Source organism: Sorex fumeus, unplaced genomic scaffold, assembly GCF_029834395.1.
Source record: "Sorex fumeus unplaced genomic scaffold, SorFum_2.1 ptg000007l, whole genome shotgun sequence".
NCBI lineage: Eukaryota > Metazoa > Chordata > Mammalia > Eulipotyphla > Soricidae > Sorex > Sorex fumeus.
In genome coordinates, this window is record NW_026606064.1 from 52,009,763 (window position 1) to 52,036,411 (window position 26,649).

Sequence of the window (26,649 nt, forward strand, 5' to 3'; positions counted from 1 at the left end):
TCAGGGATCAACTATTAAAATGTTTTTGTTTCATTTATAACACTAATGAACACCAAATGTTAGAATTTGTTTTAGCCATCTAATACATCAAGGATTTTCTTAAAAGGAAAGGCTGGATCAGCTATCCATTATATAACTAAAGACAGATTAGTCACTACTGATATAGATAATACTTGAAAGATTTAATACTTAACTGTAGAAGCAAGTCTAAAAAAATAAACTATATTCAGAAGATCTGAAAAATTAGCTATCATTTTTTTTCCCCTTTAAAAATACCAAACTCCTAAGTCTGGAATCCTAAACTCTACTTAAAAGCTCACTCCCCTTCATTCCTTGGATAAACCACTTAACCTTCACCTTCATTTCCCCATTCCTATAAAACAGATAATATTACTGTACTTCACTATACTTTCTAATACCACAAAGGAATATAAAGTATCAAAGGAAACAAAAAAGGGTTGGAGGAAATCCTAACACATTAAATCCACTAGAGCCTCAAGAAAAAACACTGTTTTGAGGTTTGATGAGATTTTTAGGAAACAAATGTGTAAATACTATTTAAAAAATACAAAAGGAGTGGGGAATGAGCGGCTCTGGATATTTTCTAGAGGTGAAGACTGAGCATATTAACAGATGTATTGCACTACAATTGCATGGGGATTCTTCCAAGCCCAACAACACACAATTTTCAGGAGGGAAATGAAATAGCACCTTCAATGACTATTATGACAGTGATTCCATTCATCTGCTTTTGCTGCTGCATCTGCTCCTTTTTCTTTCATGGAACATTGGTCTACGGGAATGTGAAGGTCTATAATTGGCTAGAGGAGAGAGGCAGGGGTAGGTGAGGGGTGGGACGGTGCAGAAATGTTACCACCAAAGTGTTCATACGCCTTCATCACTATCCATAGGATTCCTCCTGTCCACCAATATTTCTTCATTATCCTCAGTTCTGATCACTGTCTATCCCCTTTCTTTGTTTACTGTATATTATATATGAGTGAGACTATCTTCTCCTGACATATCTCAATAGCATGGCAGCCTCTAGTTCCATTCACACTAGTTCCATTCACACACAATAAGAGGTTTCCTCTTCTCTTATAGATGACTATACCATTGTGGACATAAGTACAACTTCATTATTCTTTTACCAGTTTTTGGCCACTTGGGTTATTTCCAGACCTTGGCTAATGCAGATTGTGTAGTAATGAACACAGAGTGCATGCACCTTTTTAAATGATTGTTTCTGCATTCTTGGTATAAATAATAAGAGATGGAATTGTTGGATCATTAAATAACATGATAAAAGAAATACAACCAAACAGAAAATGTTTACCTTTAATAAAATTTACTCTTGGGGCCTCAGAGATAATAGAACAAGAAGGGGGTCTGCCAACCTCAGCTGACCTGGATCTGATCTCTGGCACCACATATCAACCTCCAAGTCCTACCAGGAGGGATCCCTAAACACAGAGCAAGGAGTAAGACCTGGGCACAGGTTGATGTGGCCCCAAAGTGACAAAAAAAATGTACTGTAAGTGGTAAGATAGCCCCACTAAATATAAGCAGTCTTCTGAAGAGAGGGAAATAATTTTTTAGAGATGATTATTGTTTTAAAATGGGAGTTTTCTTGTAGTTGTTAAAAAAAAAGATGTTGCAATCAGGCATTGGTTTAAGTCACAGCTGAGATAATTACCAGTAGCTAGGTAAATGAATGGGCTGCAGCGATAGCACATGGGTAGGGCATTTGCCTTCCATGCAGCCAACCCGGGTTCGATACCTCCATCCCTCTTGGAGAGTCCGGCAAGCTACCAGAGTATCCCGCCTGCACAGCAGAGCCTGGTAAGCTCCCCATGGCATATTCAATATGCCAAAAACAGTAACAGTGGGCACTGGTGGAGGGATGGGTATTTGATCATTGTATAATTTGAAACCCATGGACTGGAGCGATAGCACAACGGTAGGGCGTTTGCCTTGCAGGCAGCCAACATGGCCGACCCAAGTTTGATTCCTCTGCCCCTCTCAGAGAGCCCGGCAAGCTACCGAGAGTATCGAGCCCGCAAGGCAAAGCCTGGCAAGCTCCCATGACATACTGGATATGCCAAACACAGTAACATCAAGTCTCACGATGGAGATGTTAATGGGCCCGCTCGAGCAAATCGAACTATGGGAGGACTGTGACTGACTGACTGTGATATTGAAACCCAAGCATAAAAATTTGTAAGTCTACAACTGTACCTCATGATGTCTCACTAAAAAATTTAAAAAAAAACCCAGTAACAAGTCTCACAATGGAGACGTTACTGATGCCCAATCTACTGATGCCCGATCTAGCAAATCGATTAACAATGGGACAACAATACTACAGTGCTACAGGTAAAGGAACAAATTACCTAACTTCTCTATCCCTCAGTTTCCACATGTAAATGGAATAATTAACAATAATCACCATCTCAAGAGATTTTAAAGAGGATTGCATGACTAAGGGAGCATTCAAATGCAATGAGTGTGGTCTTTTTATCATATGACTTGTGTTGATAAAAGTTTTGTGTGCATGATGTCTACATGAATATTCTAATCTGTGTATCTTAAGACTAGATACAGATACTAGATACAAATACTATATAAAGGTTTTATCAAATATGCCTTTACTTACTTTTTACGATATCCTACTATAAAAAATAAAATTTAAACCTGAACAAACTTTAAAAAGGAAGAAGTCAAATATCTAGGGAAGGTACATAAAACATGAGATTCATAAAAAGCAAGACTAACTTGTTGGGCTGGAGCGATAGCACAGCGGGTAGGGCGTTCGCCTTACAAGCGGCCAACATGGCCGACCCGAGTTCGATTCCTCCGCCCCTCTCGGAGAGCCCGGCAAGCTACCGAGAGTATTCGATATGCCAGACACAGTAACAACAAAGTCTCCAATGGAGACGTTACTGGGCCCGCTCGAGCAAATCGACGATCAATGGGAGGGCCTTTATCTTTATCTATCTTTATAACTTGTTTGACAATTCATTCCCATTTAAAACTGATAGCTAGTATTTACTGAAAATGCATTAATTGTATTTTATACGCCTCACACTGTGCTAGGTGCTAAATCCCAGAGACACATATTTTTTAAAATTCCAGGTTAATCAGGAATACTACTCACCCTTACTTTTATTAATAATTTGAGGCAGTTGGATATATACAATATTTAAATGATAGAATTATAAACAGAAATGTGGTTTGTTGCTGTAATAATTTTAAGGCCCCAACTGAACATACTGCAAATAAAAGCTGGTGACTGGCAATACAGACAAACATATTAATCACATTTTCTCTTTATTCTTGTCTCAGAACTCAGTAACTAATTAAAGAACAATGCAAATGATGACCTGGCATTGAAAACTAAACTGTTTGTGTTATCAAATGATCTGATCACTGAGAAACGTTCAAAGGAGTAATTTTAAGCAGGCAATTTGTTTTCATTCTGAGGCATATCTGTGGTTGTTTGTACATCCTCAGATTTCTGATGTGGGTAGGCTGACACTTTTCAACCTTCATCTGTGCTCTACAACAAGGGCATCTTTCTAATTTGACCACTTATCTGTATCTAGTCTTAAAATACACAGATTAGAATATTCATGTAGACATCATGCACACAAAACTTTTATCAACACGTCATATGATAAAGAGACCATACTCATTTTAGAGCAGCAAGAATTACCGAGATTCTTTTCTCTTGCTGCAATGTCTTAGCAGGTAAAATCAGAAGCAAATTCCCATATGTCAGAAATAAAGCAGCACATTCTGAGCAAAATTCTCTCAAATTTCTAAGCCTTCTCTGTTACATGCTGGATTATTCCCCTAAACAAAAGTAGTCATATCTGTTTACCTTTAAATTTTTTTTCTTAAATTTCACTGTAAGTCACATCCTACAGTGCTCAGGGGTACAAATCCATTTTCACTAGGGTGATGCCATACTCAGGTGCCACCAGGTCTATACCCAGCACTACTTACAAGTGTATGAATTAAATCCAGGACCTTTGTCACTTGAGTTACATGGACAACAGATTTTTTATACATGCTAACTAAAGTAAAAAAAAACACACATATAACTTTTGCAACTTTAGCTATTTTTAAGTTCAGTATTGTATGTATATTCACATTCACATTGTATACAACCAATTTCCATACCTTTTCATCTTGCAAAACTGAAGTGCCATACCTCTTAAATAACCTCTCCCAAATTTCCTCCTTCCTCCATTCCCTGGCAATCACCATTCTACCTTGTCTGTAAATTTGATTACTGGAGACAGATCATGCATTCAAAATTATATAGTAATCCATCTTTTTGCGGCTGGCTGGCTTACTTCACTTATGTATTTACAGTTCTTGGCCATTGTTAATGCTTCTGCTAGAGCATAAAATAAATGATTGAACAAAAGGTCATATTACCAATATTACCCAGTAATATACCTGAAAGATAAACATACACAAAGTCAAAGAAAATAAACTTATCACTTGGTTTTCAAATAAACAAGTGACTGTATAGTCAGTAAAATGACAGAAAGTGAAAAGCCATTTATTTGAACTGTCACCAAATCTCTAACAACAAGTTAAAAAAGTCAGCCTAGTCAACGAAGAATAACTAATTTGGCACTTAAAATTATTCAGTTTAAGAGCTTATCATAATAAAATCTCCAAAAGTAGTTTTTCATGGCAAATAGTCAACTTTATGAGTAAGCTTGATGATGCTTATTTTTCATGAAACATCCTTTCATTGATTCAAGCGCCACATTTCAAAGAAAAAACATAATAAATGTGTTTTTGACAAGCATTTAATCACATAATCAATGAAAGCTATTTAAAGGTTTAAAATATCAAGAATGAAGAGCTATTATTAAGTCTTCTACAATATTATATAAAAGCTTTTCAGTTTAGACAAAGGTACAAGAAATGAACATAATACATATATGCAGATATGTCAGAGTACTTACCTAACCTCCTAGCTAATAGCATATCATTATTTGTTCAATAAGCTCAAAACCTTAAATTATATGTTATAACGTTCAATTTCCATACCAAAGTGTCACTATTGTGCAGCATTAGATATGCTACCTAACAGCCTTCTTCTCAGAGTAATGCTCAAAGAAGAAATGCACTAATGGGTTTGGTTCTCAGAGCTACTGAATATCCTCTTCCCCCTGCTTTAAGAGATTTCCAGAGTATTCCCTCTGCTTATACGAGAGGGGAAAAATAAGTATTCACAGAGACTATATGCAAAGGGACTGAAGACTCATTATTTCATCAAAAATTATACAGTAATTCTGGAAAGATACCCAATGAATTATTAATATTAGTTTTTCAGAGTAAGGCTGGAAATGTGTACAGAAATACAAATTTAAGCTTCAATCTGCAATTTTAAACCCTCCCTTTTTGTACAACAGAATTATTACTAAGATTAACATAAAGCAGAATAAAAATACATTAACTTCACATGAAAGAAGCAAACAGTAAATTATTCTACTTCTGTGAACTGTCCAGAATAGGCATATTCGTAGAGACAGAAAACAGATTTGTAAATGCCTAGTGCTAAGGTGGCAGAGGGGAGGGCAAAAAGTCAGATGGGGAATGACTGCTAACGAGTGTGGGGTTTCTGTTGAGGGTGTTAAATTTTTTCTACAGTTACTTAAGGTTGTACAACTATCTATGAATATACTAAACTGACTAAGTTGTATGTTTACAATATGAGAATTCATAAGGTAGATGAAATGTTTCTCAATAAAGCTCTAATATAAAAATACTGCTATATATAAGCTGTGAGCATGTGTTCTATTTTCTTCATGCATGGCAACAGTGAAAGATTTGAGACTTGATTCTTTAAAATGGACTTTAAGAAATCAACTGGAAATGACACCCTATTATAAAACTTCAAAGAAAGAAAACTGTATTGCCACCACAAAAAATACTATCTCATTCCTTAAGCAATAAATCAAAGATGCTTAGCTTTATCTCAAAATCATCTTTCGTCTCAGTGATATGATTCATTTAAAAATGAAACTTCTTGCTAAAATGAGGACTGAAAGACTCCAAGAAATCATATCCAAACTTGCTGCCTATCAAGAAAAAAAGGGTCCATATAAGAATCTATGGTCTACATGCTTGAGCTGGCTTATGTTTTTGACAACTGTTACTCATTAGGATGTCAGAAACACTTCTATATGGGTCACTGAGTGATCTAGCCACCAAAGTCACAATCCACCAGCTGCAGGGACAAGTGGTTACTGCTGCCTCCCAGCCAAGATTCCATGATACACCATTACCATTACCCAAAGTTCTTCATTATTAGGACAGATTTCAGCAGTATCATTTGGAAAGAAATACCTGTAGAAGGAGAATGCAATGGCAGACCACATTCCAGGTTTAGGAGATTTAAGAATGCAATAATTATAAGGCCTATAAAATTCAACAGCTCTTGCTATTGATGGTTGATGCACTTGACAAAGTAGGAAAAACGGTCATTAATCATCAGTGGAAGGTGAAACGTCAAAGTCAAAGGAACCTCATGGCACCATATGAAAAGACTTTCCTCTCCTGTCTGGGCTCAGGTTTGGGCCTTAACACAGAGCTAGGTAAGCTCCAGGCTGATCGTTCAGCAATTATAACGTCAGAGTATATACTTGAGATAAAGACATCTTGATGATGCACTTGCAGATCTTTAAACTTGATTCCTTGTATCAATCTGAACCTGCAGAATTAGCACTTCTCCTTCTCTGTAGATGATGCCCTTCTGGATCAACGTTCTTATTCCCACCTGACTACTGGGTAAATGGCAAATAACCATTTTTGGGAAGAGTCGAATCCACTAAGAGGGAAGGGGAGTAAACATTAAAATTAGGGGGAGTTGGAAGAGAACATGTTAAGACCAAATACTGAAGACATTGGATTTTTAAAAAAATGGATTTTTTTTGTACCTCATAGTGTTTCACTAATAAAATTATTTTTAAAAATAAAGTATATTAAAGTGGTTAAAACTTAAAAAAAATAAATTTGAAATAAAAAAAGATGGAATTTTAAATAGGATAAGGGAAAGCTTATGTAAGTGGAAGTTAGAGGATATATTCTTTTCATGTTTAGGATTTATCAACCTGGAAATGACACTGTCACACTACCAAATTGAGTCTTGGATGTTTGGGAAAAGTTCAAGTCCATAAAAAGTGGAGGAAAAATGCAAAAGCTGCTGCAATAGACAGTAAAGTAAGGGAGTAAAAGGTTCAGATAAGTGGGCACACTAGAGTCTACATCAGGTATGCTTGGTCCACAAGCCTGGATCTGGACTATCTCTGAAGATGAATGCCAGAACAGAGCTTCCCCATAGGACTGACTGAAGACAATAATCAAGTTTAAAAACCTCCAGTGATGTTCATGGAAATAAGAGTAATGGAAGATAGCTTCAACTACAGAAAGCATATGAGAGAAAGTTTGAGACAGGTTTCAACAAATCATAGTTTAAGAGGCCGGAGTGATAGCATAGTGGGTAGGGTGTTCGCTTTATACACTGTCGACTGGGACTTGATCCCCAACATCACATAGTCCCCAGAGCACCTCAAGGAGTAATTCCTGAGTGCAGAACCAGGAGTAACTTGAGTACTGCCGAGTGTGACCCAAAAAGCTCCCCTCCCCCCTCAAAATAATAAATCATAGTTTAAAAATTCAGTAGGTGAGCTAAAAAATAATAGAGTTTCAATAGTAGAATGAAAGATGCTAAGAGCCAAATGTGTGTATCTTTTTCTTTAATAAAGATATTTCTTCAGGGACACAAGCCTTTAGTTACTACACGGAATTCAATATGCTATTATCTCATTCAAAAAGTCTATGAAAGACCATTATATATGACGATATATACACTTAGATATACAGATATACCTTCTCACAAAAACAAAGACAACTATGGGATATACAGCAAAAGCACTACTGAGAGGAATGTTTATGCCAATACAGGCCTACATCGAGAACCAGAAAAACCTAAAACAATATAATCTTATAACGAAAGGAATAAGGAAAAAGAGAACAATAAAAATTTGGGGAAGGAATAAAAGAATAAAACTTAGGGTAAGAATAAACCAAATAGAAAAAAGAAAGATAGTATAAAACATCAGTGAAGCTAAGGACTGGTTCTTTGAGAAAATAAAATTGACAATTTGAATTTGAATGAGAAATTTACAAAATTGATAAACCTTTATCTAAGCTAAAGCAGAAATAAACAAAACTAATAAACAGAATCAGAAGAAAAGTAATAACATAAAAATACAATCACTGAAATACAAGAATATAATGCCACTAGTATTAACTTTTTTATGCCAAAAATTGAGTAATCAAAAAAATGGACAAATTCTTAGAATCCTACAACCCTCCAAAATTAAATGAGAAAACAGAAACTCTCAGCAGACCGTAATAATCAAGGAAACTAAAACTGTAATCAAAAGTATCCCAAAGTAAAATCCCAGGACCAGATGGTTTCATTAGTTGAATTCTATCAAACTTTCAAAGATGACCTACTATCCATCCTTCTCAAACTTTTCCAAAATGTTAGAGTGGGAATGCTTTTAAACATATTTTCTGAGGCTAATAGCAAACAAGGACATTACATGAAAATACAAAAGACCAAAACCTATGGAGGAAACAAATGCAAAAACCTTCAAAAAATTATTTTTAAAATAAATTCAACTTTACCTTACAAGAACCAGATATTATAAGCAAGTGGGATTTATTACAAGGATGCAAGAATGACTTAACATGTGTAAATCAATCCACATAATACACATCAAGAAAGTCACAAGATTAAACATCTACTTAAGATTAAAAACGCTCAAAAAATGGTTTAGAATAAACATACCTCAACACAATAAGACTAGCCATGACAAGTCCACAGTTAACACAACATTCAAAAGCAAAAATACCTATGAGCTTTTCCTCTAAGATCAGGAATAAAACATGATGTCCATTCTTACCACTATTATTCAATACTGTTGAAAATTCTAATCAGATCAATTAGATAAGAGGAAAAACAAAATAAAAGAACTCTAAACTGTAAGAGAATGAAAACTCTCTATCTGCAGATGGCATATATGTTAGGGCAGAAAAACCTAAAGACTTCACCAGAAATAATTAGTACAGTAAAGCGGAAGGCTACAAAACTCAACCTACAAAAATCTGTCCATTTTTATATTCAAACAACAGACTAAAAAGCAATCAAGGAAAAAAATTATCTACTATTATACCAAAGAGAATTAAATACCTAGAAACAAAGTGGGTAAATGACCTGGATAATGAAAACTAAAAGACGTTGTCTAAAAAAATAAACACACAACACAAAGAGTTTGCATAATCCCAGGTAGAAGAATTAACATTGTAAAAATGGCCATATTACCAAAAACAATGTACAGAATTGATGCAATCCCTATGAAAGTTTCAATGGTACTGTGCAAAGTACAGGACAAACACTAGTAAAATTTGTATGGATCCACAAAAGAACTTGAACAAAAAGCAATTCTGATGGGGGGGAAAAAAAGGCAGGAGTCATCATGGTCCCTCACTTCAAGTATACTACAAAGTAATGCCATTCAAGACACTACAGTATTAAATTAAAAACAAATCAATCAAGAGGAAAAAATTCAGAATTCAGAAGTAAATCCACATATATGTGGATGGTTAATTTAAGCAGAGTTAATTTAAATTTAAGTTAATTTAAGTTTATAGTCAGAGACTATAAAATCCAGCTCCCGGACGAGAACAGTGCAGTCCTCTGCCCCGGCGCCTGGCTTTCCTCCCAGGGGTCCCTTGGAGGGGAGCGGGTTGAGCTTTCCTCCCCGCCCCGACCAGGGCTCCGGCAGCCAAAGACCTCCAGGACCAGCCACCACCATGCTGAGACCACTCTCCGCACACATGAAGGTACCGGCAGAGGGACAAATCCACGCGGGTTCTGGGGCCGAGATCTCCAAGCCTACTCGGATTGGAGTCGAGCATCCTCCACCCAGATCCTCCAAATTCCAGTAGGCGGGGGTCACACCCACCACCTGGCCCCCTGGCGCCCTGTAATCCCATCAGCGGCCAAGACTCAGAGACTATAAAATCCAGCTCCCAGAACCACGCTGCCGCATTTGCATTTGTGGCCTCAAGACATCTTATCAGGACAGCTTTTTATGACATCTTATTATCTCATTTTTACTTTGGACAAACTTGCAGGCTATTGAATGTAGCCTGCCCACAGGGCAGAGTCTGGCAAACTCCCCGTGGCATACCAAATATGCCAAATACCAGTAACAATGATGGGTCTCATTCTCCTAAAGAGCCTTGAATATTATCTCAGGGCTAGGATGAAAGAGACGTTACTGGGGCCTGCTCGAGGCAATCGACGAATAACAGGATGATGAAATGAAAAAATGAAATGAAAAGTTAATTTAAAAGTTTCTACAGAGTGAAAAAAAGTCATTCCAAAATCATGCAATGAAGAAAACAAAGTTTTCATGTAAAAGAACAAAACTAGACGATCTTACACCCTCTCCCCTCAAAAAATAAAACCTTAAAACAGATTAAAGACATAATTATATATAGGACCTGAACTAACAAAATAACAAGACAAAAACACAAGCAATACACTCCACAGCACTAGCCTCAATAATGTCTTTACAGTTTGACATCCGACAACAGTATAATAAAAATAAAGAGACTACATGAAACTAAAAAGTTTCTACAGAGTGAAAAAAAAGTCATTACAACAAAAAAGAAATTTCCTTAAATCAGAAAAAACAATTACCCATCTTACACCTGACAACCAGTTATTATCCAAAATATATAAGGAACTCATAAAGTGAAAAATGAAACACACATACACATACATAAACTAATTTAAAAGTAGGCAGGAAAGGTAAACAGATCCCTATCCAAAAGCAAACATACAAAGAGATGGCCAAACGGCATGAGAAAATGCTCATCAATCATTTATCTATTAGGAAAGTACAAAATTAAAATCACAATCAAATAGCTCCTCATATCAATGACGATGACATATCAAAAAGCCAGAAATAACACATTTATGCAGGGGTATGAATTAAAAATAACTGGTGATAATGTAAACCAGAAAAGCTTCTTTGGAAAACAGAATGGAGGCTCCTCAGAACACTGAAAATAGATCTACCATATATGCCAGCAATTCTACTTCCAAAAGAATAAGTTAAAGCACTAATTTGAAAATATATATGCATTCCTATATTCATCACAGCACTATTTACTATAGCCAACATATTGTGGGAAACAAACTAGGTATCTAATGATGGATACTGGAAAAAGATATGATGCATATATACACGATGAAATATGAAATACTAGATATATATGTATATACACACACACAAACTTTTAAAGGTGAAATTTTGCTATTTGCAGCAACATGGATGGAACTGGAGGGGGATTATATTAAAGAAAATATGTCAGAAGGAAGAAAACTAATACCAGATGATTTCACTCATCTGTGGAATGTATAAGAAGAAAAAAACAAAAGAACAAAGAAAACTAAAACCAAACAAATCCTTGAGTTCTGCCTTGAGGCTGAAGTTACCAGAAGGAAAGGGATCAAAGGGTAGAGGAGGCTGAATGGACTACAGTGGCAGATTATTAATATTTTGGTGGTGAGCATAGTATAGTAATATACATTAGAAGAAATGTGAACCTGCACCCCTAAAACATACAGTACTATAAGCCGCAGTGTCCCAACCAATCAATAAACAAAGCTGATAAAGATAGATTTTAAAATATTGAAACACACACACTGACATTTGGAACATTCAGTCTATCAACTAAATGGATTACCAAATGGCTTATAAACAGTAATGCCATTTAAGTCTAAGTGAAAAATAATTCTGGGGGCCAGGATTGTGGTTCGTGTTGTAGAGCACATTACCTTTATGTGCAAGGTTTTGGTTCATTCCCCGATACCACATGGCCTGAGCAGCATTGATGTAGTCCTTGAGTACCTAAGCACTGCTAGGCCCATGCACCACAAAAAAATGATTCCCCCAGGACACATAATGATCACTCAGAATGGACACACACACACACACACACACACACACACACACACACACACACCAAAAAATACACAAAAAACCCTAATCACTAATAGAATCTGTGCTGTGTGGTCTTGGAATGATGCACATACTTTACATATACGTTTTTCCTAGCAACTGTACTCATCTACTCAATACTATACAACTTTACAACTTATTTAAAAAAAAATTCTAAAGAAGTTGAGTAACTTGCCCTATATCATACATCTCACATATAAGAGAGCCAGTAAATATTTCACTTCTAGGAAAACTGACTTGAAGGCTATATTTAACTTACTAAAAAGTATCATAGAAGCATTGTATTAAAACATAATGTCTAAACTATCATCTGTCAGTATATGAATGCTGATCTATATACATAAAGTAACAAATAGGGAAGCATTTGAAAGCATGCATCTGGAAGGTGAGTTAGCTATATAAGTATACTGTGTACTTTGGCTATGACAGAATGCATTGTAGAAAGGTTCTGTGTACCTCTTTATGGTCTATATTTTCTTCTAGATTGAGAACAAACTCCTCTTCTGACTTCTCCAATCAAAGGCTTCTGAATTGCTGTTTAAATAGCTTTTACCCAAACATCTTACTTTTTTTCAGTATTTTTGTCCTCTATATTCCCCACTGGAGCGACAGCACAGTGGGTAGGGCATTTGCCTTGCATGCAGTCAAGCTGGGTTCAATTCCTCTGTCCCTCTTGGAGAGCTCGGCAAGTTACTGAGAGTATCCCACCCACACATCAAACCCCGACAAGCTACCCACGACGTATTCAATATGCCAAAAATAGTAACAACAAGTCTCACAATGGAGATGCTACTGGTGCGCACTCGAGCAAATTGATGAACAACAGGAGGACAGTGCTACAGTGATATATTCCCAACTATTTTCTTACTCTTTTCTATGAGACAAAGCAATGACAATGCAAATAAACATACATTCACCTTGTCTGTCATTCCCCACTCATGTGCTATGAGTATGACTGATAAACACAAAATTTATAATGCCTTCATTCAATCCTCCTAGTTGCAGGATGAATATAAGACTGAAGTAGTTAATTGTGATTTCTTGGAACTACTTTAGATTTCAGTTTTCACTGATCTAAATGCAAAATTTTGATAAAACTTAATTAAATTTTTAATTTAACTAAGAATTCAGTAGTTTGCATAAGAAATCAAAACTTGCTAAAAGTAGTCTTTAGTTTTAAAGTCCTTTCTTAAAAAACTGCCTCTTAATACCAAAGTATTAGCAATAAAATACTTTTCTATATATTTATGATGCATCATCAAAAGTGAAAGTTCAAGATACACAAATAAATATGGGTAAGCATGGAGGCAGAAGCATGACCTCCACTTTGCACATGTGTGAGCAACAAAGTTAAATGAGGGTGAACCCTCATGAGTACATGTACAAACATCCAAACTACAGAGTACAACAAATGAGCACCACAGGTAGTGTGAGAGCACCTTGGCCAAGTCGAGCACATACAATCCCTAAAAACAGCAACAGCAGCAACAGGAAGGGAAAGGGAAAATGGATGAATGAATGAATGAATGAATGAAATATCTTCATTGCTGGGGGGAAAAGATCTCAATCTGAAAGTCTGATAGAATCAAGAATCTGATTATTTGACAAATTGATCGTGACAGAACTGTTGAACCTAAAATCCTATACAAGCTGTACAAGGTCACTATGTTATCAGACTGTAAAGACTTAATCCTAGAAATTTAGGACCTCTAAGGTTTGTAGCTCCATTCTGCCTAGTTGATACTTGGCAGACAATTGATATCAGTTGGCTAACAAATAAATGTATAAACAATCATTTCAGTATTTTGTTATATTTCTCTGTAATATGACTTAGGGACTCCTGATGGTGGTATTCAACGTCCTAGAGATCCTGTTCTCAGTTATATCTTTCCCACTCCCAATCCTGTGTCTCGTATACTATAACCGAACTAGTCTCTGAAAGAGGTACTATAATTTCCTGCCTCCCAGAGGCTCCCTCTACTGGGTATTTCCTCCTTTATGACTGTATCATTCCAAATCCTATCTTCAGTCAGATTTTAGTCCAGGTAATTACATCCATCAAATCTTCTCTAATCTCTATTTCCTGTGATAATATCTCTCTTATCTGAATTACAACAACACTTACATTCAACAATTATAGGCTACAGGGTCTTTCAGGATAAAGAATAAGAACTTGTGTTGTTTATCTACTCAGCATCAAAAATAGTTTTCCAAAAGTCATGGTCATTTAGCATGTATTTGTTTATTGCATTTAAGATTCCTTTATTATCCAAAATAAATGTATTTCTCTTATAATTATCTCTCCTAGTTTTACATGTTACTGCCAGACTTCAATTCACAATTCCACATGTGTATGTGTGTGCCAATACTTAAAATGAAGTATTAGCTCTCACCAGCTACTAAGACTGAAATTTTCTGTTAAAATAGCCCAGATTTTTAAGAGACTTAACAGAGAAGCATTTCACACTAGCCCAATTAAATTTCATATGTAAGGGTCTGCAGGCCTGAAATACACATATAGCCTACAAAAGCAAGAAAGGAACCAGCAATGGAGTTTAAAATGCTTTCACATATGTGAAAGAACCCAAGAATCTAAATGCAACAGGTTCACCAGTGATATGAGCCACCTTCACAATGTAGGTGGGTTCTTTACAAACTTAGGTATCATGCTGTGGGAAATGAGTTCCTTCCCCACTGACCAAAAAACAAAAGGCCAAAGGGAAAACAAAGATTAAATGCAGCAGTTACATGCTCAGAGACTGATTTACTGTCATCTCTGAAAAACAGCAGACAAATGACATACACACTATTTGATATTTGTAATGTGTTGCAGCCTACTGTCTGCCAAGTAAGCTTTAGAATGAAGTTTACTCTGCAGATTGTATGAAGAAGGCTAAAGTATGTACTGTGGAGATCTTGGCAAGTGAAACTTACTTTCATAAAGGAAGAAGGGAGAGAAGTAAAGGGAAAGGGGGAAAATGTTCCAATAGCCATATACAAATTGCACAATCTTCTTTTCACTGCAATGATTTATATACATATATAAAATCTACTTGCCAAGAGCCTTTTGAAACAGCTGCTTGATTTCATGGTCAAGTTATGTAGTTTGTAAGACTCGAAGATATTCAAGTTAGTGATAAATACCAAATCACATGACCCACTTGAGGAAAAGGCATGGAAAAATCTGCCTGGAGTTTATACTGGCTGTTCAAATGAATGTACTTAGTCATTACTCAACATCACCACTTACAAAGCAAGCAATTGTTTCCCCAAATGCTCATCCTTTCTATTAACACTAACTGAAAACCACAGCCAATAGTGTTTAATTAACACTGTCTACTGCAGAAATAACTTGATAAAACATTACTGTGAGTTTGTTAAAAACATATGGGTTAAACAATTTTTCAGCGAAAACATTTTTAATAGTATTTATCAAGTGAGTAAGAAAACTATACACATCTTACATAAGTAATCATATTGCAAGACTAAATAACAAAAGTATAGAAATACTGCTTTAAAATTATTTTGTATTTACAGATACCCATCTAATATTTGTTGCTAAATAAGGAGAGAACATAAATAATACAAGATGTATCATTTTCTTGGTCTCTCATACAATTTTTATTTTAAAAAATAAAAAACTTTATTTAAATCTAAAATACAAAGAGTATCAATAAAATAGTTATCATCTCTTTGAATATTACTAAGGCCCCTGTAAAAATTAAGTTCTCAGAAAAGAAACATTACAAAATTATTCTTTTTTTTAAATTACAGTTTTTATTTGGAAGTTTTGAAGGGAAGGAGGGAGAGAAAGTCAGAGTGGAGAGTAACATGCTCAAGAGACAACTGGGCTTCTCCAAGGGCAAAGAGAGCTCCTATACATATCCCAGCATTAGACAAGAAAGCATGAAAGTACACATCTCAAGAGGGGAGATATGGGTGACACATGTACTCAGGTACCGCATATACTCGGCCACATGGGCACAAGCAGCACATGGGCTCTGGCAGCATATGCAACCATTACAAAATTCTAACATAATAAGTTGTGTCATATTTGTAGCGATTTTTGCATTGATGCTAGAAATCTTCTAAAGGGCTCCTACTATGAGCTTTATACATGGCATCCTATGCATAGATCAAGTAATCTGTTGCTCCAGGTTGTTTCTTCTTTTCCTATTTGGGGACATACCGAGTGGTGCTCAGGGCTGACTCCTGGCTCTGCATTCAGACATCCCTCCTGGTGATGCTCTGGAGACCATAACGGGAATCCAAACTTGTGTTGGCTGCATGCAAGGCAAGCAACCTGTTCACTGTACTATTTCTATAGCCCCTCCAGTTTGTTTCTAAATTAGATGAAAGAGAAACTCTAATGAATGACTTTAATATTCTTCTCAAGGTTTTAATTTTGTTTTCTTATTCAAGAAAGTAATCAAGAGAAGCCTTCTGGAAAGGCTCTTCAGATTTTCAAAGGGCTTTTTTGGGAACTGATTTAGTGCTTTTTGTAGAAAAGGAAAAATATCTTTTCTTTATCCTCTATGAGTTCTCAGCTGGGATTCTAGAATAAAAGACAAATTAACAAGAGAAAAACATACAATTTATTTCACGTAAATATTTCATAAGGAAACAAAAACTAAAGAAATGGTTCAATTTGAGTCTTTTTAAACTATGTTGAGTAGAAAGTCCTGGGAAAATATGATAGGGAAAAAACTAAGTGTTAACTAAGAACAGTGAACTGGTAGTAATTTAGCATGATCTGTTGATATTCTCAGGGCACCCATCTCTGGAGAGAGGATGTCCCTTCATCCAAGTAGGGGAAGGGCACCTCTCACATGAAGGCTACTTGACCTGTTTCTTCAGTAGATCACAAAATTCTTCCAGCATCTAACATTTGTCAAATTCTTTTAGCTTAAAATCTTTCACCATGCCAAAGTGCTCTGTTTGGTGTAGGGGGTCCTGAACACTACCATTCTCCCACCTGAAAGTTTCTCAAGAAGTTTCACATTGAGCCCATCTCACTCCTGGAAAAAGATCAATCCCATCAATGGCTGTATTCATTTAAGGTAGGCTGGGGAAAAAACTAGATGCCAAACCAAGTCAGACCTCTATATCATGAGCACAATTACAACAACTAATTTGCCATTATTTTAATCTACCTAGAAATAATAAATTCAATGAGTAGGCATAACCTAACAGTCTAGCTGTATGTAAGCTTTCAAAGTAACAAAATGGATTTTGGAAACTAAAATTATAATTAAAAAAAAATTACCATTGTTCAAAGTTCATTTATAAACTTTTAGTCTACTTATATTCATTAAATTATATCTAATATTTTGCTTTATTTGCTTATGACAATTTCATGAAACAGCAAATAAAGTCTGTCAACATTTTGGTCTATTTTTCTTGATGATCGATCAGGCAAATAGAAAAATATTAGAAAATTCAAAGAAAAAGCATAAAAAGTTTAACTGAAAGATTAAATATAATTATAATTCCTCTCCCCTTTTTTTCCTGAATCAAGCAATTTGTTTTAACTGTACATTTTTTACTTCGATTAGATTTTTAGTTTCATAATCCTATATCTCTAGCACAGCAGTAGGGTGTTTGCCTTGCGTGCAGTTAGCTGCAGTCAGCCCGGCTGAGCTGGGTTTGATTCCTCCACCCCTCTCGGAGAGCCCAGTAAGCTACCGTGAGTATCTTGCCCACATGGCAAAGGCTGGCAAGCTACCCTGACATACTGAATATTCAGTAACAACAAGTCTCAAAATGGAGACGTTATTGGGCCCACTCGAGGAAATCGATGAACAGTGGGAGGACAGTGACAGTGATTTCTCTAGCAAACACAGACAGAAAATATATTGTTTATCAGTATATTCAGTGTATATATTTATACATTGTATATATACAGTGTATACAGTGTATATATTTATTACAGTGTATTATATTTATACAGTGTATATATTTATTACAGTGTATACAGTGTATATATTTATTACAGTGTATTATACAGTGTATATATTTATTCAGTATATATTCAGTGCTAAAACTTTTTAAGGTATATCTGCTTTTAAACAAAATTAAAACCATTTTTACTTCACTTAATCACTTAACTTCCCGTTAGTCGTCGATTTGCTCGAGCGGGCGCCAGTAACGTCTCCATTTGTCCCTGTCGCGTGCTAGTGTAGCCCAATGGCATCTCTTCGCTCCGGGAACATGGAGGGCCTCAAACCGATCGTTCATGATCTTGACAAAGAAGTCTGACCATCTGGTAGGTGGGCGGCCACGCGGTCTCTTGACATCCCGTGGAATCCAATCAGTAACAGCTCTAGTCCAACGGTCGTCTTTAAATCTCATTACGTGACCAGCCCATCTGATTTTCGACACCTTGGCATATGAGACAGCGTCCCTGATCCTTGATCGTCGACGGATGTCAGAACTCCGGATTCGTTCTCTCATTTGAGTGAAACGTGTTATTCCAAGCATAGCTCTTTCTATTCTTCTTTGGGAGACCTGAATGGCGTTCTCATCTTGTTTGCGTAGGGCCCAGGTCTCTGAGGCATATGTTAATGCAGGAAGAACAGTGGAATCAAAGAGATGTGCCCGGAGCCGGAGGTTCTTCGTCCTCTTAGCTATTTCTTCGACGTTCTTGAAGGCGTTCCAAGCCGCTCTCTTCCTCCTGCGCAGCTCGGGTGCCAGGTCATTTCTCATGTTGACCTCTCGACCTAGGTACACATAGCTGTTGCATTCGGAGATGGTCGTTCCATTGAGAGCGAATGGGGCGTCAGGAACAACGCTGTTTCTCATAAACATTGTCTTCGTAAGATTCAGCTGTAGTCCTACCTTTCCACACTCACGGTCAAAGTCGGCCAGCATTTGTGCCGCTTGGCTGATGCTTGGTGTTATTAAAACAATGTCATCAGCAAAGCGGAGGTGGTGTAGTTGCCGACCATCTATCTTCACTCCCATTCCTTCCCATTCCAGTCGTCGCATGATGTTCTCGAGGGTGGCACTGAAGAGTTTCGGTGAAATGGTATCACCCTGCCGCACCCCTCTCTTGACATCAAGGATCACTTCTTTGTAGAATGGTGAGATCCTGGTAGTGAATCCGCAATACAGCTCACGGAGGATCCTGATGTATTGGGCTTGAAGCCCAATTTTTACTTATCAAAAATTATCACAGAGCATACAAAATTTTGAGAAGTTTGGGTTAGTTTCTAGTTCTAAGGGTTTTAGGGATACTTAATTTATGTAAGTGCTCATTTATCGCTAAGCTAATGGGATACAACTTCTCTAAGGGATTTTATAAACTATTAGTAATACTTTCCAGAGACAGAGAGATGACATGCTCAAACATATACCTATGTATGGATAGAAGCAAACTGATTTTATAGTGTTCTTTCTGAAAGTCATACTACTGTCAACAAAATATAGTAAAGCAAACTCAATGGCTTTTATCCACTTTATGATTTAATCTGATTAGTGTTTGTGGCAAATAGAGCAAGTTGAGATTAGCAACTAAACATGAGGGCTAGTGTTTTTAAACTAAGATTTGTAGAGAAGGCTTATGATATTTTCATTTTCCCAGTCTTCCATACAGCACAAACTACATTTTCAGCAAGTGACTGAGAAGATGGTTCCAAAGCTCATGAGTGGTTAAAATATTCCATCTAATTTCAGTTAGTCTTTCTTTCCTTTCCATCATTGGGTAATTATATTACAGGGACTCTGAGTCACTTGAGAACTAAGGTTCTAAAGTTCAAGTGAATAAAATTTGAAGTGAAAAAGGTCTGGCAGAATCGACAGACGGATGGAAACGCTGGGGGCTTGAGAGCAGACATACCAAAGAATACAAGGGACATGAATGAACTGTATTAAGGCACAAAAGAAGGAGAGAGGGACAGAAGGAATGGAAAGAAAGCGGTCTTCGAGGGGTCAGGGTGAGAGGAACTGATGTTTCACAAGGAAGCCAGTAAGTTCCACATTATCCTCTACAAAATTGTGCCAATTGAAAAGGGAAGAAAACAGAGTGGGTGGAACGCATAGTCAGCAGGGGTTCAAGAAGAGAATTTCAGTTAAATTAGAAATTTCCATGAGAGAAACCGAGTCAAAGAGAGGATACAGAGGTCTTCAAAACAAACAAAACAAAACAAAAAAAGCTCTTATCAAGCTCTAAACATCAGTTTTCAATTAGGCTAAATTCTGACCATAGAGCACTTTTTAAAAAATTCCATTCAAATATCTTACCAACTTATAAGTGTAACACACAATAAATATTCTCACAGTATCAACAACCTTGGTTTGTTTGCTTGTTTGTTTTAAGAAAAACTGCTTAAAGTGACTCAAAACCAAAAACATTGGTAGCAGGAAATAGTCCTCCTTGCAAACTCTGAGATAATCAGAAGAAAGATTTAAACAGCAATGGTAAGAGCTGGCAACAGTGGGCAGAAAGTTAGCCCAAACTGGGATTAGCACCCCACTTTAACCAAATGGGATGCTAGTCCCAAATGTTCTGACCAGCTGTATTCTCATGGTCTCCAGAGAGAGCTGCCTGTCTGCCCATCCACACATCCAATGACTTAGGTGTCCCGTGACAAGTGAGAAAGCCAAGCTCTCAAGACACATAATAAACTGGGAGATAAAGGACCTTTATCCCTGGGAGAGAAAGTTTCAGTAAGAAAGAGCTGTGTGAAACCAAACTCACTAGAGTCACAATTCAAAGACCTAATTTCTCCTGCGAATTCAAATTTTGAAATAGGATAAGGAGAAATGTTTGCCTTCCACTCTTGGCCAGACAATATGAAGATCTGAGAAAACAAACCTTTGTTGACCATTGTCAGTTTTTCCAAGAGCCCATCTGCAGACTCCTGAGAGAGTGGAATGTCCCAAGAATCTTCTCAAGGTCACCTGAATCTACAGGAGAGGAAAAATATCTTTTCTTTCTACTCTTCTAAGTTCTTGGCCGGGTCTCTAACAAAACACAGATTAACAAGAGAAACACATACAAATTCAACACGCTCTGACACACTGAAGCCTTCGCAAGAAACAGAGACCAGGAGACCAGGGGAAAGCTCTGTGGCTTAGAGCCCCGGCAGTGCAATTGTGAGGCCTTGGGTTCAAGCCTTGGTATTATAGCATCAGCTGAGTACAATCTAGACAGCTCTGCTCCTTGAGCCCGGCAATTCTACTGCCTGAGAGGGCCAAGGTCACAGCAATCTGCTGTCAGCACTCACACAGGTTTGTGTGAACATCACAACTAAAGGGGTACGACTCACTCTCCCCCTCCCCACGCACGTATGTACAGCAACTAAAAGACAAGCAGGCACTAGGGCCAGGGGGCAGTATCCCTAAAATCACAAGAACTCCTGGTGAACACTAAAACCAGAATGGGCAAAGATACAACTAAAAAGTACGACCCCTGGCAAGCTTGATGCAAACATCACCATGAAAGGAGTACAACCTGCAGCGAGCGCCACAAATAATTGTGTGAGCACCATAAGCCAGACAGGCGTTCTCCCCCATCCTCAGAGGAACAACAAGGGAGAGAGAGGAGATGAAGCATAATGAAATGAAGATTTCCCCCCAACCAAAATGGCTAAAACTAAATGGTTTTATGTAAAATTGATGAAGAGCAGAGAGTTATGGGAAAATAAAGCCAAAAGGCTGTTATTGGCTAGCAGTCGTCAAAAACTGGGGGAAAGAGCAAGGCCTTGTTGGCTCCCATCCCTCTTGCTTCCTTCTCATGAGACAAGGCTACTCCTCTCACACAGATACAGAGAGGGCACCTCTTCCAAAAAGGGCTTTGGGCCTGCTACAGGGAAGCTCCTTCTTGCACTTGACCTTTCAACCTCTTCAGTACATTTCTGAAGACAGTCCAAGGTTTATAGCACATGCCTCGCATGCAGCCAAGCCCTGTTCTGTCCCTAGCACTGAAGATGGTTTCCTGAGAACTACCAGGGGTGATTCCTGAGCACAGAGCCAGAGTAAGCTCTGAGCACTACTAGGAGCATCCCGAAAACTCCCCCAAACAAACAAACCAACAAATAAACCTCTTCCACTTAAAAATGTTTAATATTCTAACATGTTATGTTTTGGGATAGCAAAGTTAACTCCTCATTTTCCCTCACTTTATTTCTTAGGACTCTTAATGAAAGTTTTGCTAGGTATTAGGAATGGACATTAGAGACTAGGATTAATCTAGAGTGCTCTCTCTAGATTCTCTTCCAAGTTCAATGCAAACCTCTCCAATCCAGCACCACAATCATGACCTTTGTTTTTGTCAAGAAGAAGACCATTGAGAATACCAGATTGATTTTTTTTATTGTTTTTATGTATGGAAAATATGGCCATAAAGTAAGAGTAATGCTCCAAGGATAGAAAAGTACAAATCTAGAGCAGGGACTTATTTTTATTCTAAGAGTGCCTGCAGGGTCCCTGCAATATGAACTCAGTTGCAAGAAAGAGAAGCTCCAGGAAAAAAGGATATCAGGAAGAAAACTCAAGAGCTACTAATGGGAGAAGTCAGAGCTTTAACATAGAGGAACCAGGAGAATAAATAAAGAAACAATTCACCTGACAGCAGAGAGAGCAAAAGGGTGATAAATAAACACGAGGATAGCTAAACAACGTATAATTTCTGGAGTTAAAAAAAAAGTGTCAGAACTATAATATTTAATAAAAATAGTTCCTATCAAAAGAAGAACGATTCAAGACAAGGATGAAGGTACTTTTTTTTTTAACAATTACTTTGCTAAGTATAGCACTGCACTGTAGCACTGTCCTCCTGTTGTTCATCGAGTTGCTTGGGCAGGCCCAGTAACGTCTCCACTGTGAGGCTTGTCATTACTGTGTTTGGCATATCGAATACGTCAGGGGGAGCTTGCCAGGCTTTGCCGTGTGGGCGAGATACTCTCGGTAGCTTTCTGGGCTCTCTGAGAGGGGTGGAGGAATCGAACCAGCTCGGCCGGGCTGGCCACGTGCAAGGCAAACGCCCTACCGCTGTGCTACCGCTCCATTTCTCTTTTTAAAAAAATCTTAACATTTCTTAAAGGCAATCACTAAAATAAGTAGAAGGAAAAACCTCCCACATCGTTATAGAGTAAAATGGATGGATATAAGAAGAAAATTAAAGAAAGCAAGTTTGTCTTTTATAGAATAGAAAGATCTCAGGCCATGGATGAAGAAGTTCTGAGTTCAAATCCCAGCTCCGTATTCATTCTGACCACACTAACTGCCAACTTTTGAAACTATAGTTTCTTATCTTTAAAAAAGAGGTAGTCTTACAAACTCTTAAGCTTAGGATTTAAATATGCAAACATATGAACATATTAGTATAGAACCTGGCACAAAGATATACAAATTTTTTTTCCCGCCTCTTCACAACACAAAAGTATATTAACTAATAGACAGATCTGCCTTAGTTTGTCCAGACTACTGTAATCATGAATAGATTATAGATTAGACTCTAACCAATACAGAGAATTCTGCCATATTTTCCTCTTTGAAATTTTTCCTCTGTGTATGCCTTCCTTATGCAAGACGGAAAAAATATTCAAAATAAAATTATATTATACCTCAAGTGTATTTCTTTTTCCAAAACTATGCTTAAATAAGCTTAGATTTTCAGAAGAAAAAATTAAGTTGAATTGGAAACAAATGCCCCTTACGTAGTAAAATGCTTAGCGTGAACACTTCATATGAAATAAAAGAAAACCCAGCTGCTGCTTACTTGGATCACTACCTCTCCCTATCCTCACACCTCTCTGTATGGAAGTAAAAGAATGGCAAACACACCACTTCAAAGATGTGTGATTTACTACAGTTAACTAAAATAGTTTTTCTAAATTCAGAATGAGCACACAACCCCAAAAGATAGTAAAAATAATATCTTTGTTATAAGATTATTTCATGGAAGTCACATATGGCCTATATCAAAAATAAAGGACAAAAAAAAAGAAAAGAAAAGAAAACATTTCATTCAACACTTTTTATTTTAATTCTCCATGGTCAGATTTAAATTCTAAGCTCCTGTTTTCTTTTTTACATAAGAAGTGTTCAGATATTTCCCATCTGCTTTTTTAGAGAATTTAATTTCCATATGTGTGAAAGATAAACTTCAAAGAGAAAAACTACCCCCAAATCAAAATCTAAAATGAAATATACATACTTCCAACTATTCATCTCTACCAGTACAAAGATTTTATTCCCCCAAATTTAAAACATGCATGTCAAATAGTCAGCAAAGAGATACAATTCGATTAAATCAGATAAAAATTTTAAAAGCTAAAATCAGTTTTCAACAAACCAACAGCATGAACTAATGCTAGATGGATATTTTATTAAAATAGAAATGGAAAATCCTGCTGCATCAATAGATATAACAGGAAAAAATAAGGGAAATTTAATGAGTGGAAATCTTAAATAGTCAAATTATGTATAAAACAGATGGCATCAGCTTAAACAGCAGACAAAGTAAACAAGATATATGACCCTATAGTCAGACTGGCTGAATTAAAATCCTAGGGGCAGGGCTGGAGCGATAGCACAGTGGGTAGGGCATTTGCCTTGCACACAGCCGACCCAGGTTCGATTCCCAGCATCCCATACTGTCCCCCAAGCACCACCAGGAGTAATTCCTGGGTGAAGTGCCAAGAGTAATCCCTGTGAATCACCGGGTGTTACCCAAAAAAGCAAAAAAATAAAAAATAAATTAAAAAAAAATCCTAGGGGCTGGAGCAATAGCTGATAGCTTAGCCAGTAGGGCATTTGCCTTGCACGCAGCCAACCCAAGTTCGATTGTCAGCATTCCATATGGTCCCCTGAGCACTGCCAGGAGCAATTCCTGTTCCTTAGTGCAGAGCCAGGAGTAACCCCTGTGCACTGCCAGGTGACCCAAAAAGAGAAAAAACATAATTCAAATCCTAGCTCCAATTACTATACAACTTAGGCAAACTATTTAGCCCACTTATATCTCACTTTCAGAATCCGCAAAGTTGGCACTAGCATGGCCTTTAATAGGATTGCAGTAGGATTAAATTAGGTAACAGACATAAAGCACAATGACTGGCACATAGTAAACATTTAATAATTGTTGGCTAGTGATATAATTACTATTCTCTTCCCAAAATTGTTTTACAATACCACTTTAGCAGACATATCCAAAAATACCTTAGGCAGTGGTTAGATAAAGAAATTATATTTTAGTTACTTACTCCCTGCTAAGAGCAGATAATCCTGATGTTCGTTATACAGCATCCAGCAACACAATGACCTAGAAGACAATAACAAACCATCACAAATTAAATCATTAAAAATTATCTAAGCATAAGAGGGTAGTAAATCGTTACACAAAGCTAATAACTAATAATTAGGTTACAATATAAAGGAATTAAAGACATTTTCCTATAGTATACCACGCTGAACAATTTTGAGAGGCAACCATGACACACCATAATAAAGGCAAAAAGAATCAAGAACCATCAACTATTCTGTTCAACACAGCAAATGAATAATACCCCTCCTCAAAGTTTTACAGGTTGAAAGCAAGGAGGCAGGGAGAGCAGTAAGTGAGAGATACTAAGTTATTCAAAACACGTTCCTATGAGTGAAAAAAATGATTCTACACATGTAGCTTGCATTTTACTTGGAGTCTGAGGAAACCTAAACAGTGTTAGAAAAAATAACACCTGTTTTTAAAACCTACTAGTTGAAGATGAAAAAAGGAGATTCTTAAAAATGCTTGAATTCTTAAGGCCATCACCACTGTCAAAACCCTTTACCCCTTGTCCATTCCAACTGCAAAAATCATGTGAGGCTGAACTGTTAAAATGGCAGCTACCATCATTGGTAATCATGGGAGTATACTTCTAGAGGAGGAATATAGAAACTACTGATTTAGTAGTCACTAATTTACTCTTCACTTCAAAGCAGACTTGTAATCGGAGTTCTTTTTTAAAAAATGAAACTGTCTAGAATTTTTTTTTAGCAGCTAGAAATGTATTCATCAGTATTCTCCATTATCCTTTTCAGCTGGCAATAACTTGAGGTTATAAAGCAAAGGGGAAAAAAGGGCTTGAGTGATTTTAATCAAAGCATGTATTCTAGCCCTGTCCTGCAGCATACTGTAATATGAGAAATGCTCCTGCCTCACATTCCAAAAGAAATGAATTTTTATGAGAATAGCCCCCTACATTAACTGCTGCCTCTCTCTTTGTCGTTGATTTTACTCATGAAACAAATATTTCTCAGCATCTATTTCTTTATTCCGAATGCTACACTAATTGCGGCATCATCCTCAGGGTGGGGGAAACATGGGTCAATAATAATCTTACTGACATTTCATAAGAGTTTAAAGTAGAGCAAAAGCGTCATAAAACGCTTTTAGGAGTTCATGGATACATATAAAAATTGTCCAGGACCAACATGCTACTTACATTCAACAAAATACCTAAGGGCTAAGCTCAAAACATTTCAGGTACTTTAGGGTGTAAGGCCTAAAGTGGATAATCAAAAGCAGACAGTC

At 37.0% G+C, this 26,649-nt stretch overlaps 1 protein-coding gene across 3 annotated transcripts in view; it reads right to left on the reverse strand.

Annotated features, from left to right (window-relative positions):
• The window catches only part of DISP1 (dispatched RND transporter family member 1), a 207,342-nt gene extending 181,942 nt beyond the window's left edge, over window positions 1–25,400 (reverse strand). Inside the window, exon 1 of one of the 3 annotated variants that reach the window (XM_056132128.1) lies at window positions 25,340–25,400. Coding sequence is in view for 1 of the 3 variants with exons in the window: in XM_056132132.1 (XP_055988107.1) it covers window positions 25,340–25,382 (43 nt within the window). In the remaining 2 variants the exon portion in view is untranslated. The remainder of the gene's footprint in view (window positions 1–25,339) is intronic. The other 2 variants (XM_056132132.1, XM_056132139.1) reach the window with 2 other exon arrangements.
• Between the last annotated feature and the right edge of the window lie 1,249 nt (window positions 25,401–26,649).